The following is a 15,477-nucleotide window of genomic DNA, read 5'->3' as shown; positions in this document are numbered from 1 at the left end:
AACTTAATGCCACTTAACTGTGCACTTAAAAATAGTTAAGATGGTGGCTCATGCCTGTAATTCCAGTGCTTTTGGAGGATAGAGGTGGCAGGATCACTTGAGGCCAGGAGTTCGAGACAAGCCTGGGCAACACACAAGACCCCATCTGTACAAAAATTGTGTTTTTAAAAATTAGCTGGGCGTGGTGGCACCTGTAGTCCCAGCCACTCGGGAAGCTGAGGCAGGAGGATCACTTGAGCCCAGGAGTTGGAGGTTGCAGTGAGCTGTGATGATGCCACTGCACTCCAGCCTGGGTGACAGAGCAAGACTCAGTCTCAAAAAGAGAAAAGAAAAGAAAATGGAGGCCGGCGTGGTGGCTCACGCCTGTAATCTTAGCACTCTGGGAGGCCGAGGCGGGTGGATCATTTGAGCTCAAGAGTTCCAGACCAGCCTGAGCAAGAGCGAGATCCCGTCTCTACTAAAAATAGAAAGAAATTGTATGGACAACTAAAAATATATATAGAAAAAATTAGCCGGGCATGGTGGCACATGCCTGTAGTCCCAGCTACTCGGGAGGCTGAGGCAGAAGAATTGCTTAAGCCCAGGAGTTTGAGGTTGCTGTGAGCTAGGCTGATGCCACGGCACTCTAGCCTGGGCAACAGAGTGAGACTCTGTCTCAAAATAAATAAATAAATAATAAAAATAAAAAAGAAAAGGGTTAAGATGGTAAATTTTACATTGTGCGCAGGTTTTTTTTTTTTTTACAACAATTATAAATAAATAAGTGACAGGGTGCAGTGATAGGAGGCAGGTGGGTTGGGCTGGGTCAGAGATGACTCTTCGGAGGATGTGATGGTGTCTCAAAGCCTTTCCCTCACCAGCAACGGAGAGGTACACTCCTTGGTCTGGCCCCTGATGACGCTTGTGAAATGAAATACTAATACTATTTATGGGATTGCTCCATCCATGTGAGCTGGTTGTGGTCATTCATTCAGCTGGTATTTACTGAGCACCTAGTATGTGGCAGACAGTGCTAGAAACATCAGGGAGCAAAGCAACGATCCCCACGCTAGTGGAGGTGGTGGTGTAGTCAGGGAGGCTGACAATGGAAATAGGAAATAAATAAATGAGGTAGCCTTATATGAGGCACAAAGTGCCAAGGGAAAGGAGACAGGAGAGAGGTTTGGCTGGAGGAAGGGCTAGTGTGGGTGGTCCTATGGAGAGGTGGAATTTGAGCAGGTTTTAAGAAGGTAAAGAGAGAGCCAAGCAGTGTTCTGGAGGAAGAGCATGCCAGGCAGGGGGCTCAGCCTGTGCAAAGGCCCTGGGGCAGGACCACACCTGGCATGTTGGAGGCACAGCAGCGAGTAAAGGGGAAAGAGGGAGGGGAGAAGGACAGGGAGGGGACAGGATGGGCCATGCAGGGCCTGGTGGGCCTCAGGGAGGACCTGGGCTTTTGACCACGACGAGGGAGGTGGGAGTCATGGAGGGCTGTGGGCAAAGGAGGGACAGGCTGTGACTCAGGTGCTCACAGGTGTCCTCTGGTGGCTGCTGCGGGAAGGACAGGCTGTGGGAGGTGAGCAGGGAGCCGGGGACCAGGGCGGAGGGGACTGCCTGGTCCACGTGGGCGATGCTGGGGCTGGATCAGGTGGAGACTTTTGAAGTGGGGAGAGGTGGCCAGACTCTGGATATATTTAAGGTTGAACCCAGGGAGATTTTCAGATGGACTGAATGAGGGTGGTGAGACAAGGAGGGGAGTCCAGGACGACTCCAAGGCATTTGGCCTGCGCACCTGGAAAGAGGGAGCTACCATCATCCCACGAGGGGACGGGGGGACGTGACAGGTGATGGGGCAGACTGGGGGTGGGTGAGGGGTCCCAGAGGCTGCAAGAAGATGGTGCTGTTTCTGTTGCACGTACGGGGGATTAAAAACCTGATGTGTGTGTGCGAAAGAGATCGAGGGGGTGAGGCTGCAAGTGTAGACCCCACATTCTAGTAATTTTGCCCCAAAGGGGCAAAAAAGCAGGCAGGAGCTGGAGGGGGGAGGGGTTGGGCGTGAGCGGGCGCCAGCCGCGTAATACCAGGAGCGGTCACCGTGGGGTGAGCCACCGCTTTCCCTGCAGCCAGACCTCGGAGGGAGCAGGTGCGCTAGGAGGGTCTGCTCCCGCCCCCGCCCGCCTTCGGGCTCCGGATCCCGCTGGAATCTGTTTTCCTAGCAACAGGTTCAGACCTGTCGCCAGCTTTCCAATGCTCCAGGGGCGCAAAGCTCCCTCTCCAAGGAGCCCCCTTCCCCTCCAGCACTAGCCCCCACCTCCTAATTTCCACGGGGGGGGGGGCGGGAGCTGGCATACAGTAGGCGCTCAATACACGAACGAACGCCCCACCACTGGGCGGGCACAGGAGCCTGTCGCACCTCCGAGCACCTCCAGGGGCGAGGGCTCCCCAGCCCCCGCGGCGCCCGCCCCCCCCGCCCCCCCCCCCCCCCCCCCCCGGGCACCGTGTCACCACCTCTCGGTTGCCGGGTGACCGGGTGACCGGGCGGGAAGCTGGGTTGGGGGCGTTAGGGCCGGCGGGGACCTGGACGAGAGCCCCACCGGAGCCCGGGATGCACTAGTCCGCTGCCTCAGTTTCCCCAGGAGGAGTTGGATGACCTTGGGAGCCACACTGGTGGGTGGGATGGAAGGACTCAGGGCCCACAGGTAGGGGGCCCGCGATGTGAAAAACCACACTGACAGGGTGGAAGGTTTTAAAAAGGGCTCGTTTAATTAATTAAATACAACGATGAGACCAGGCAGGGCGGGGAAGGGGCGCCACCCACATAAAGCACAAGTCCCACGGGGCACTCCTCCCCTACGTGGCCTCTGGAGCCACAGCCAAAGGGCTGCAAGCAGGCCCCAGGGACCACCAGCTCCTGAGCGGAGGAGGGTGCGCAGGTCTCTCCAGGAATTCTGGAGCCTGCAGCTCCACCCACCCCTAGGCAGGCACCCACCAAGGCTGGGGCCAGAGACACATCCAGAGGAAGACCAAAGAAAACGGGGCCCCAGCCCCCCACCCACCCCCAGACTAAGGCATCTCACTAATGCTGCTGCCAGAGAGAGGAGGCCGAGGGCCCAAGGCTGACCCGGGCAGACCCTCCGAGCCCAGCTCCAGAAGGGCCAGCCCTGTTTCCCTTCCCCAGGCCCCGGGGGCCCCCCATCCCTGGGTCCCACCAAGCAGGGGCTGAGCCCAGGTACCACCCACCCAATAGGGAGACAGGAAGATTATGGAACAACGAGGGGGTGCCAAAAACTGCCTGAAGCCAACAGTTGGGGGATAGGCCAGCCCTTCCCAGGTCTCAGGCAAGGAGCCTGGGTCCCCCCTTTCCCACTGGAGGGTCGCGGTCCCCAGTACCCAGTCCAAAAGGAAATGCAACCGATGCCACAGCAGGAAGACACCTGGGAGAACAGGGCATGTCACCCTCAAGAGACAACTCCCCACCCTCCCCCACACTCACACCCCCTGAGGACGATGGCCCACCCGCTGGGGCCCACAAGGAATCGGTGCCTGAAAAAATATTCTACCCGGTCCAAAAAAACGAGCTATTCCAGGAGGCTGGATAGCCAGGCCTCCAGCTTCCAGTCCACGAGTCAGGACCTCGACCTCGACCCAGGGACCACCTCTTCCAGGCACCCAGGACAGGGAGGGGACTTGCGGGGAGAAGCCCCAGGGCCCAGGGCGCGCAAATCCTCCATCGGCCGGTCTCGACAGCCCCACCTGCAGGCCAGGGCGGGGAGCACACGGCACCCAAACCAAAGATTTGATTGTCAAGTTAGGGACTCCACCCACGCAGGAGCGGGGAGGGGGACCCATGGTGCCAGTCTCCCCTGGAGTCTCTCTCACACACCCACTCACCCAGAGAGGGGGAGAAAGGCCCCCCCCAACACCAGCAGACAGGAAAATAAATAAGCCGGACAGCACTGGCTGGGGACCCCCGCCCCTGCCCCAAAGTGAAAATCTCTTTGGAAGAACCCTACTCCTCCTCCCTCCTCTAAGTCTCAGAAGACCTGGGCTCCTCTGGATACCCCAATGCCTCCCCCCTCCCGGCCATACCCTCAAGGCTTGGGGTGCTGGGAGGCCCCTCCTGTGGACACCTGAGATTGAGTACCCAAGGGGGAGGCGGTCGGGCTGCACCCCCTGTTTCCCTGAACTTCTCCAATGGCTTTCGGTGCGGTGGGGAGAGAGGTGGGGGCCCGAGGGGACCCCTGGTTCATCTATGGCTCTGTACGTTTCATCCCAACTTGGAGGGAACGGGCCTGGGGGCGGAGTCCAAGCCCTGGGCAGGGGGCACCTTCTCTGCGCCCGCTCCAGCCCCCAAACCCCACCCCTGGGGGGGAAGGGGTGGGGAAGGGGAAGGCCTCCTGGCGCTCTTCTGCCAGGGGACCCCGTTGCTCAGATGGGAAGAAAGTTAGTAATCATGGCTATTTACAGACACAGGCCCCAGTCACCCATCCTGAGGGCCACCTCTGCAGCCCCTTCCTTGCTTTCTTGAGGTGGACAGGGGCATCTTCAGGGTCCACCCATGGCTGGAAGGGGCCAGGGCTCCCTGTTAGTCCCCACCACGGGCCCTGGCCGGCAGGAGCGTCCTCGAGTTGCTGGTGGTCCACGCCAGGGCCTGGCAGAGGGCGTGCTCAGGGCGGGCTGGACAGGGCCTTACAGGCCAGCGGGCGCTGGGCTGGGCACAGGGCTGGGCGCGGGGCTGGGCGCGGGGCTGCCGGCCAGGCTGCAGGGCAGCGAGTCGCTGGGCGAGGTGCTACGGGCGCCTGGACGCCGGAGCAGTTCCGGGCGGAAGCCGGGGTGGCGGCGGGCATGCTTGGTTAGGTGGTCGCTGCGGGTGAATCGCTTGGAGCACAGAGGACAGGGAAAGCGCTTCTCGCCTGTGTGCGTCCGGTGGTGGCGGGCCAGCTCATCAGATCTTGCGAACTTCTTGTCGCAGCCTGGCCAGTCGCAGGCAAAAGGACGTTCACCTGGACAGAGGAGCAGAGGACAGGTGGCGGTCAGCGGCGGGCAGGAGGCAGAGACACCCAGCAGATCCCAAAGGTTGAATTCCGGTGTGCGTTTCAGACGCACACAGGTGCACAGGACACGACCCCCACCGACCCTGCAACCGCCTGATGCGAGCCCTAATGGGTAATTCTCCCCTTATTTCCTCTCAACCGTTAGAAGGGACGCTCCTGCCAGCGGTTTCTGTTTGCTGTTAAGTAAAACCTGCAGAGACCTGATGCTGACGTTCCCCACCTGCCCCAGGTGGGACCTGGGCGGGATCTAGGAAATGTCTCTCACTTTATTTTCCACGCACATGCATGCTCAGAACGCACGTGTGGTTTTGGAGCAGCTGCTCCATGTGCAAACAGGTCACGCTCTCCCCACACCCTGCCCGCTCCTGCTGTGGGGCATTCAGGAGTTTCCCAGGTGTTCAGGAGCCCACCCAACCCCCTCCGTTTTCAAATGCCCTCCTGGGGCGCAAAGCCAGGGTGGACAGGCACCGTCTTGGTAGTTTCCCCTGCCGGACCCTCCACGGACCCTGGTGGCCCCCCTGTAAGCAGAGGGGCAGGTGAGGAGCCCACCATGCCCTGGGGCCACCTGCAGACGGTAAGGATCGGGCACCGCGGTCGCCCCTCGAGTGACCTGTAGGCCGGACCTGGAGCTTGGAGAGCGGGGAAGGCGCGGGCAGGACCCGCCACCAGGAGGGTCACCGCGGGTCAGAGCACAGTGACGGAAAAAAGGGCGGGGTCAGGCGCCGCAGGCGGCCGCACTCGCCCCGCCCCCGCGGAACAGATGGCGCTGGGCAGGGGCGGGCCGCCACCCAGCCACTTCCTCCGCAGACCCCTCCCACCGCCCCGGCCGGGCCGGGCCTCGCCCATCCTGCCCCCAGCAGCCATCGCCAGCCCTGCCTGCCTGTCCCCTCCCCACCTGGCATCGCGTCTTTGCTACAAAACACTGCTGCCCGACCCCCCCCCCCCCAATTTTACCCGGCCCCACGCCCTTAGCGCGGGACAACCGTGTTGTCAGTGTCTCCTCAGCAGAGAAGGGTCTTCAGGGACTGGGGTGGGGCAGGTCAGTCCACTCAGGCGCCCCCCGCCCGCCCCCACTGTGCTTTAGACCAGCTCTGGCCCTCCCCGCCAGGCCCCGGGCGAAGGGGCTGTGCGCCCCTGAACCCGGCCCCCTTTTGGACCACGCTCCGAGTACCTGGGCCCCCGGAATTCCAAGTGTGGCTTCAACCATACTCAAGGGTTTTGAAGGGTGGCGGTAGAGTTTAGACACGTAGGCTGGGGCACCCACACGCTTCTGCAAGGCCCCTGGTGGCACCAGATAGACCCCCGAGCCTAGCTTCAGGGATGCCACAGCAGGGACAGGGTGGCCAGGAGCAAGGTCACCTCGTGGGTTGCACACTGGGGTGGCGGTTTTCGCCCAGCACTGTGGGCTGTACTGACCAGGGACCACGCCCACCTATAGGGGAGCGATGGCTAGAAGGATTCGGGTTGAGAACTACAGACAGCAGACAGCAGTGGCTGCTTCAGCCGGGGGCCTGGAAGGGCCCCCAAGGAGGACCCATGGTGGGGGAGTACGGAAGTGGCCACAAGCCAGCGGGAGAGCCCACGGGGCAGACCTACAGCCACCAGGGTGACCTGGTGACATCTCTGATTTCAAGGGCTGCCCTGGGGAGAGAGGGGTTGTGGAGAGGGAGGGGAAGTGGGAGGGGTCCGGGCCGCTGAGAGGCACCTGCCACCACGCAGGGCCCAGGAAGGAACCAGGAGAAAACCTCCCCTCCCCCAACCCCATCCTTCCTGCCTGCCACACCCTGACACCCCCTGTAAGACAGAAGATGGGGGTCAGAGCCCAGTAGGGCCCCCCCAAGAGGTTTCTCCTGGGATGCCTGCGGACCATGCAGGAGGCTGTGAACTCAGGCAGCTCCAGAGCCACTGTCCCCAAGACCAGCAGCAGCCCCAAATCCCTGGGGCTGCCCCAAGTCTCCCCAAAACAATCCAGAAGGCAGGCTCTGCAGCAGTTGGGGGAAGGCTCCCACGGGGACAGAACTGAGAGGCTCAAAACAGCCCCGGAAGGGACCTCGACTCCCACCCAGACCCCCAGGATCTGACAGCTCCCAAGGACCTCAGCCTGGGGGAAGGGGAGTCTGTTAAGGGGGTGGGGCTGTTGGCTCCGGAGCAGACCCCGGGATGGGGGAGCAACGCCCTTCGCAGGGGTCCTGCAGCCCTGTCGCCATCTTGCAGGGTGCAGGCGGGGTGGAGGCAGAAGGGGGGGACATCCCGCTGCAGCTCTGCCCAGAGGTTGGCTCACTTCCCCTTTTAGGGGGCTGGTCCTCACCTCCCATCCTCCCATCCTCCCCTCCGCCCCCCTCACTCCGTTCCACTTTGCAAAGAGCAGGTTGCAAGGGGGTCGAGCGGGTCAGGACGCGCGCAGCCGCTGGGAACACAGCTGCTGCACGTAGCTCGGTGGCGGCAGGGACTCCGCAGCCCCAGCCCGCCCCGCTCACGTGGTCCCACTCCCGCCAGGGCCAGGGCGGGACCAGGGTCGCCCCGGGGGCCTGGGCGCCTGCTAGCCCCGCCCTGCACTCCCCGCTCCCGTGCGCACGTGTGCGACGGTGCAGGGGTGTGCAGGCTGCCCGCCCCCGCATCCCTCGGGCAAACGCCTGCAAGATGCCAGGCCCTGCTACCCTCTCAGATGATCCTCTAGCAGGGAGTGGGAGGGACCTGAGGCGCAGCCACTCGGCTGCTCCAGGCTACCTGGCCGGACCGCGGCGCTGGAGGAGGGTGCGGCAGGTGGGGACCACGCAGGGAGGGCAGTGTGGGCGGGGCGCGGGTGAGTTTGGGACAGCTGGGGCACTTCGATGCGGTGCAGGCTCAGAAAAATGGAGGACGAGAAGTCCTGGACACCTGGCCCAGCCCTTGAGCCAGTAGGGGAGGGCCTGTGCGCCAGGTACCTACCTGGCTTCAGGCCTCAACCCTCAACCTGCGTGGTCTCCAAGAGGCCAAGGGCAGGGCAGGGGCAAAGGGCCCTGGGTCTGAGAGGGAAGCTTCACCTCCTTGGGTGGTCCAGGGATTTGCGTGGGGAGGGAGGTGTGGCCAGCCACCTGTCCTAGCACATAGGTTCACCTACCAGGTAGGGCAGACTCCATGGGGGGAGGAGCAGAGTAAGGCAGACCTGCCCCTAGGAGAGCTGGGAAAGGCTGGCGGAGGGCCTCTCGCCCACCCAGGGCCGGGCAGGGGGCTTGCTGAAGGAAGTGACCCCTCAGCAGGTCCCACAAAGCCTTAAGGACACTCCAGGAGCCGCCGCAGCAGCAAAGACAGAAAATCAGTGGTGAGGTCCGAGTGCACAGAGAGCAGATGATTTTACTAAGGCCAGCCTGGGGGTGGGGGGTGTCATCCACTCAGGGGTCTTGAATACCAACTGGACGCAGGCCACCCCCACACCCACTGTACCCTGGACTTCCCATCTGTCCCACTCCACTCCTCAGTGGGCGGGCTGCTTTCCAACCACCCCGCTGTTCCTGTGGCACACCTACCTAGGCAGGTGTATCACCAGTTGTCCCAACCCCTCACCTCTCTTCCCTGCCAGCAAATCCCATCACCTTTACAGTCTAGGCCCCACCCTGGCTCCTCCTGGCTCACGCCTGGACTAGTGCAGTAGTCCAGCAGCTTCCACCTGGCTCAGGGTCAAAACTGAAGCCATTGCCTGGCCCATCTCTGCTCAGTCTCCCCCCACAGGGTGGTCTCCCTGCTTCCCCGGGGGCCCCCTACCCTCCATCCCCTTTCTCAGTTCGTCTATCCTTGCGCCGGGTTTCTGAAACGCTTGCATCTTGTGTGATTTAATGTATGCACACAACCCCCCACCCCACGGGACCAGGAGATGCACGCCCAGCACCAGCCTGGCAGGCAGTAGGTGCTTACTGCACATCTGTGGGAAGAGAGAACTTACAGGCCTAGAGAACCAAGCCCTGGCTTCCAGCAAGAGACCAGGCAGATGACGTTTGTGGGGCACATCATTTACCTGGTGCCCACCAGGCTGCATGGCCCATGTCCCTACCCAGACTGGCACCTTCCACATGGGGCTGTCTGTGCCTGGGGGTGAGGCGGGGCACAGCTCCCTCAAGGCCCTCCCCCCCAGTAGTGAGCGTGTGTAACCTCTGCTCTAGAAACAGCCTGGGGCCAGGGCGGCCCACCCAGGCCTGCCAGCTCTCCCTGGCAGAGGGGTGGAGGGGGCTTCTCCGGCCGGTATCACTCGCCAACTCCCCACCCATCTGGGCCACCTTTATCAGGGAGCCTGGGTGGGGTGGTTATCACCCCCTACAACATTGGGGGAGCCCTCCCCATCCCTCGAGCTGGGGCATCTGCAGTCTGTTCCTGCTGCTCTCTGCATCCTGTGGGCTGGAGGAGGGGGTTGGGCAGTCTCTGAGCCCCCATATGCTGTAGAGTCCTGAGTTTTCAGCCCACCAGCCATGCCACCCTGACCCTAAGTGTGCTTGACTGAGTGTGTGGTGGGAAGAACAAGGGTGGGACTGCCTCCACCCTCCAGGCCTCAGTTTCCCCATTGGCCTCTCCTGCTGGGGCCCTCCCCAGCAAAGAGTACCATGAGCATCATCAGCCCTGACCCCCCACACCTCGGGCTGCCAGATCACAAAACTGGGAGTCACCCTCAGTGCTCTCCCACACCCCGAAGTCCTGCACCTTCTCCCTCCCACCCAATTTGTGGCTGAGTCCACCCCTCTGCCTCCCAGACCGTGCCCCGCCCTCAACCCCTCTCCAATCCTAATCCCTTTTCCATAAACGGATTTTCCTCTGCAAAGCCCAGCCTGTCTCCCAACCTCCCAAACTCCTGCCCCCGCCCTTGGGATTAAGTTCAGCTCTTCACCTTGCCACAGGCCCCCTCCCCACCCCAAAATCCACGCCAGCACTCTGTTCCCTCCTAGAACTACCCTGTTCCCTGCCCCGCCCAGCCTGTCCTCCTGAGGCCTCTTCCTCCAGGTAGCCTCTTCCCTCCTACGCCAGCATCTCCGCAGCCACCACTCAACACACAGATTTACCGGAGTCCTGGGGGGAAGAGGCTGGGTGCACCCCCACACTGCTCTGCACAGCCCTGGCCGGAGGCAGGTGCTCACTGATACTGCTCAGACTTCAGTGAATAGGATTTTAGAGTCGAACATTGAGTTACAACTGGGGGTGATCCTGCAGCCCCCCAGAGGACCTGGGCCATGTCTGGGGACATCTGTGGTTGTCACATCTGGGGACTGCTCCTGGCATGGGGTGGGTGGAGGCCAGGGACACTGCAAAGCACCTTGCAGCGCCCAGGACAGCCCCTCCCCAGAGAAGGATCTGGCCTGAGACGATGTCTCAGCAGTGCCAAGTGATGGGGGGGGGGCAGGGGGAGCAAGAGAGAGACTGAAGACTATTAGAAGCCCCTTTCCCTGCTCTGGGGGAGGGGGTCAGCGACCCCACAGGGAGCTCGAGGCTGAGTGTGCGCTGGGCACAGGGGACTCTGGGGATGGGGGGCCCATGGGGATGGAGGAGGCTTGGAGAGCAAGGAGCAGACAGTCAGCCTCTGTGCCCGCCCCCGCCCCAATGCTGGCTCGCTCACGCTCAGTAACCATAGCAACGGCGTCAACATCTCCCACAGCTTCCAAAGTCCTTCCCCGCCCCACACAAGAGAGCGCCGGCTGGGCTGGGGGCCACGGGCCAGACCCAGAGACCCAGAGATGTGAGGAGCAGCCCTGCCCCACCACTGCCGGGTGCCCCCGGGGGGAAAAAAAACCCATCACCCCTCCTGGCCTCCTTGCCTCCCCCTACACCGCGGATAGGGGGGTAAATGGGGCAGAGAAAACAACAGTACTGAGCCATCCTTCAGCGGGACACCTGCTCCCGCCTCGGTTTGCCCATCTGTGAAATGGGGCTAGGCCAGGACTGCTGTTCCCTTTACACAGAGGAGGAGGAGAAGGATGCCCAGGCAGGGGGCTGGGGTAGGGTGGGGGCAGGACTCTCTCAGGCCTGGGACAGCTCTGCAGTGGCTGGCACCTTAAGTGTGGCTCCTCAAAGATCTGTCCCCAGCCTGCACCCAGGGCCAACCCTCCAGCAGTGTACCACCACACCAGCCTTCGGACCCACCCCCCACAAGCATGGCCTTCCTGGCCCCAAACCCACTCCCTCCACTGGGGCCTGGAAAAAACCAAGAATCTTCCACTAAAACAGGCCGTTTTCATACACCCCTTGGTGGTCCTGGGGAGACCCTGAATGCTCCTCAGTCATTTGGCTCGTAAGTATCCAAAACGCTTTGGAAGCTCAAAGGTACCTGGGTCCAGGGCTGCCCCCCAGTCCCCATGTCACTGTTATAAAGGGGGCTTCAGGGCAGGAGAGCCATAGCCTCCCACAGGGTGGGGGTGGAAGGGCACAGGATCCACCCCCAGCACACAGAGCAGGCACCAGTGCCGTATCAGAACATCTGCACCCACCGTGGGACGCCCTGACGTGGCCTTCCAGGCCTCTGCTTCTCACGACCTCGGGGTGACAGAGATCCCTCCTGTCCCTGCTGGCTGAGGGATAGCTGCTGCCATTTCCTGGGGGCCCATGGAAGCATCCCTTGGCACCGAGATAGGAGGTGGCCTGTCTGCCCCCTTCTCCCAACCTTGGAAGTTAAAGGTCAAAAAAACCCCAAAAAACAAAAAAACAGAAACAAACCAGAATGCTAGGATCGAAAATGCTCTCAGGGCCACGTCACCTAGCAAAGGGATTGGGGGGGTGGCCTGGACAGGTAGAGTCCTTCTTTCAACAGGCCTCTGCACCAGCCCCTCACAGGTTAGACCTGCAAACTCATCCTGCAAGAACAGGGTACTCCTGGACCCCAGCCCACTACCTAGAGGGGCACCTCCCTCCTGTCCACCCCCAAATCTCCTTGCCATCCTCAGGGACACACAGAGATACAGGAACCCCCTCGCCTTAAAGAGATTCTGCATAGAGATCACATGATACAACGGTGAAAGGCAGACCCCACCCCAAGCCCTGTCCTGCACCCTGGACTCCAACCTGTGCCCCCAGGTGGCCTCCAGGGCCCTGGGGATAAGGCCAGGTACTGAGCTAGAGGTGGGAAGAACAGAGAACAGGAGGCGGGGCTGCCAGTGCCCTCCCCTCCCCACACCCCAAAGACTGGAGCCTCCGGGGCTGCCTGCTCCATCTCAGACATCCCACTCTGGCCCACCTGGCTTTCCTGGGCTCACTCCACCTGTGTTTTCACAAAGGTGGCCCAAGGAACAAGCCTCCTCAGAGTGCGCCGTTCTCCAATGCAACCCACGACGACCCTAAAAGGAAGGCAGCGTTCCACCCATTATAGAGATGAGAAAACCAAGGCCCAGAGGCAGTAGGGCATCTGTGATATGGTGGCAAGGTCAGTATGCCAGATCCAAGTACAGCCCCCACAGCCTGTCCCCAGGTCTCTCAACCCTCGCTTTCCATCCCAAACCCAAGCAGCCTACAGAACCTCACTTCCTGTCTCCAGTCCCAACTCCCAGTCCGGACAGTGGAACCCAAGGGAAGGACTGAGGTGCGGGGGACGGGGGGTGCGCAAAGTGAAAAGATAATCAGCGCCCACCTGACTCCCTGTTCCTCTAACCCCGGGGCTGGGCTGGGAGGGGCACTCACGAAGCTGGATTGTGCCGGACTCCAACCCAGCGCCCAAACATGCTGAAGAAACGTTGTGAGGACCTGACTCCCTCCGGGGTCCCCCTATCCAATCCGCCCCTCCCCGGACTCAGGCCCCAACCCGCACTCCGAGCCCCACCCTCCACCTCGTTAACACACAGAGGACGGAAAGAAAACGTGCCGGGCACCCCCCACACCCTGGCACCGTGCCAGGTGCTCCGCCGACCTCCGGGGAGAATGCGCACCGCCAACCCAGGCGCGGCCACGCGGTTGCTCCTCCATTTTCACAGATAAGGAAACTGAGGCTGGGGGAGGGGGAGGGCCGAGCAGAATCTCAGAGCTGGATGCTCCCCAACCTCGGCGCCCACCACCCAGCTCAGAATGCAAAAAGAAAAAAAACATGAGGCAAGGCGCGGAAGGAGAGATGGTCTGCCCGAGCGTCCCGATCCTGCACCGGTGCCCAGCTGCGGCGCCCGCCCCGCTCGGCCCGGGAGCCCCTGACACCGCCGTCCACCTCGGCCGCCATCCGCTTGCCGCCCGACCGCGTGGCCGCCACGCCCCCCGCGCGCGCCCCACCTACCCAGGCCCCGCCCTGCCGGCCGGCGCGGCGGCGGCCCGGGCGCGCCCCCCTCCCCGCCCCCCACACGCCACGCAGTTTCGGGGTCCCGGCGGGGGATGGGGCTCAGGAGGCCGCCCTCGCACGGTCCGGGATCGCTGCTGCACTCACCTGTGTGCGTTCGTAGGTGCGACTTTAGGTGCGAGGACTTGTAGTAGGCTTTGGCGCAGCCCGGGAAGGGACAGCGGTGGCTCTTGGCGGCGGCGGAGGGCGCGGCGCCGGGGGCGCGGCCAGAGGTCGGCGAAGAGGTGGCCGAGGAAGAGGAGGCGGGCGAAGCGCCCCCCGGGGCGGCTCCGGGCCCGCCGCGCAGGTCGGCCAGGATGCTGGCGGCCAGCAGGTGGGGCGCGGCGGCGCCGCCCGGGCCCGGGCCGGGGGCGGCAGGGGGCGGCGGCGGTGGCCCCGGGGTCCCGGGCGAGGCGGCCTCGCGGCGTGCCGCACGCACATCCAGGCCGGCAGCTGGGCCCGCGCCCTCGGGGCCGGGCCGCCCGCGGTGCACCACCGCGCCCGAGGAGATGGCCATGAGGACGTCGGCAGCGAAGTAATCCACGCACGCCACGGCCGCCGACATGCCGGGGAAAGGCGCGCGGCGCGGGCTGAGCGGGCGGAGCGGAGGCGGCGAGAGTGGCGCCCGTCCGGCCGGTGGCGGCTGCTCGAGTGCGGGAGGCGGAGGAGGAGGAGGCCCGGCGCGCGCCGCCGCCGCCGCCGCCCGCGCTCGGCCCGCCCCGCCCCGCCTGACGCGCCCTGACGCACCGGAGCCCGCGGGGGCGGCCACAGCCCGCCCCGCCCGGAGGACGCCCCCTCGGGGCGCCGCAGCCACGCCCCCCGCCCGGCGTATCCTCTGCCACCCTCCGAGCGGCGCGCGGCCTCCGGGGGCGGGGTTCAGGAAGGAGGAGCCCGCCCCCCCGGCGCGCCCACTCTCGCCCGAGAGAGCTGCTCCGGCCCAGAGCTTGCCCCCTGACGCTGGGGCGCGAGGCCGGGGAGCCCCGCCCCCTCCCGGCGCGCGCCCCCGTCCCCTTCCCGGAGCGCCCGTCCCTTGCCGGGGCGGGAGGCCAAGGAGCCCCGCCCTCTCTCCGGCACGCCCCCCTCTGCCCGGCGCGCGCCCCGCCCCATCCCGGCACGCCCCGCCTCCTCCTGGCGCGCCCACCCCACGCTGGGGCGCGCGGCCGGCGGGAGCCTGCCCCCTCCAGGGCCGCTTCCACCCTGGCCCCGGGCGCGCCCCCGAGCGCGATGGGGGGAGGGCTCCGATCCCCACGTGGCTCGGGTGGGGGTGCGGAAGCGGCCGGCCCGCCCCTAGGCCACGTGCGCGACCCTTCCCCCCTCTCCTCTTCGGCGGCTGGGGCCCTGCTGGGACTGCTCGCCCCGAGGTCCCCGCGATCCTACTCTGGGGTCCCCCTCGCCGCCCTCCGATCCCCGCAGCGCCTCTTTGGCCCGGGCGGCGGGTGTCCAGCGGCGGCCCCCGGGAGGGTGGGGCGGCCTGGCCGACCGAGCCTCCGTTCGTTCCTCTTTTTGCACCGGGTTCCGGAGTTTCTCGTGCGCGCACCACTGGGGGCGGGGAGGGCTGGGGTCCACGGAGAAGGGTCGAGTAGAGGGGACGGGGGAAGACGCGGACGCAAAGCAAGGGCCGGGCTGGGGCGCGTCAGCGAGGCAGAGGCCCCCGCCCGACTGGGGTACTGGGGTCCGTGGCGTCTCTTCTTGGCCCCAGGCATCGACCCTGGGGTTTGGACGGGAAAACTGAGGCCAGCTGGTGGGGCCACTCGAAGCCGCTGAGAACGCGCAGGCCAAGTTCTTAAATAGCAGCCAGGACCCAAATGGCCGGGGTCCCGACACCCGCAGGCCAGGGGCGGCCTCCTCCGTGGCCACCACACTGCCGCCCTTCGCGGCGGCGCCCGCGGGGCGGCGGCGGCCGCGCTGTGACCGAACCGGCCTCCAGGGGGCGGGGCCGCTTTGGCCTGCGGTGACCGGCTGCACCGACTGGAGCCGCTGCCCCGGGCTTGGCCGCCTCCCACCACCTGAAGCCCGGCTAACGGACCCGGTCCCGCTGGCCGGTGTGCTCAGGCCGACCACTGTCCCTGGGCGGGACCATACTTGGTGGTGGCGGCCTGTCTCCCTCGGGAGGCTGCGGCTGAGCCCTCGAAGGAGCGGGCAGTGCCCAGTAGACTCCTGCGCGGGCTGGTCAGAGGTGAGAGGGGAGACCCTAACCCTAAG

The 15,477-nt window shown here is 64.3% G+C and overlaps 1 protein-coding gene across 1 annotated transcript; it reads right to left on the bottom strand.

Annotated features, from left to right (window-relative positions):
* Window positions 1–2,750: 2,750 nt before the first annotated feature.
* Window positions 2,751–13,884, bottom strand: KLF16 (KLF transcription factor 16). Its single transcript, XM_069456319.1, has 2 exons — window positions 13,384–13,884; window positions 2,751–4,979 (listed from the first exon to the last, which is right to left on the bottom strand). Exons 1-2 carry the CDS (start codon window positions 13,838–13,840, stop codon window positions 4,666–4,668), a joined length of 771 nt encoding a protein of 256 aa, XP_069312420.1. The 5' UTR covers window positions 13,841–13,884; the 3' UTR covers window positions 2,751–4,665.
* Window positions 13,885–15,477: the final 1,593 nt, after the last annotated feature.

Source organism: Eulemur rufifrons, chromosome 2, assembly GCF_041146395.1.
Source record: "Eulemur rufifrons isolate Redbay chromosome 2, OSU_ERuf_1, whole genome shotgun sequence".
Lineage (NCBI taxonomy): Eukaryota > Metazoa > Chordata > Mammalia > Primates > Lemuridae > Eulemur > Eulemur rufifrons.
Note: the sequence above shows the minus strand (reverse complement) of the source record. Positions and strands in the feature narration are given on the sequence as shown.

What these genes read in the sequence shown, in the direction of transcription:
- KLF16 (XM_069456319.1), bottom strand. Translation starts at nt 13,840, where the DNA reads ATGTCGGCGGCCGTGGCGTGCGTGGATTACTTCGCTGCCGACGTCCTC. An exon ending in GCACCTACGAACGCACACAG is followed by an intron (nt 4,980 to 13,383) that starts GTGAGTGCAGCA and finishes TCCTCTGTCCAG; the next exon opens with GTGAACGTCCTTTTGCCTGC.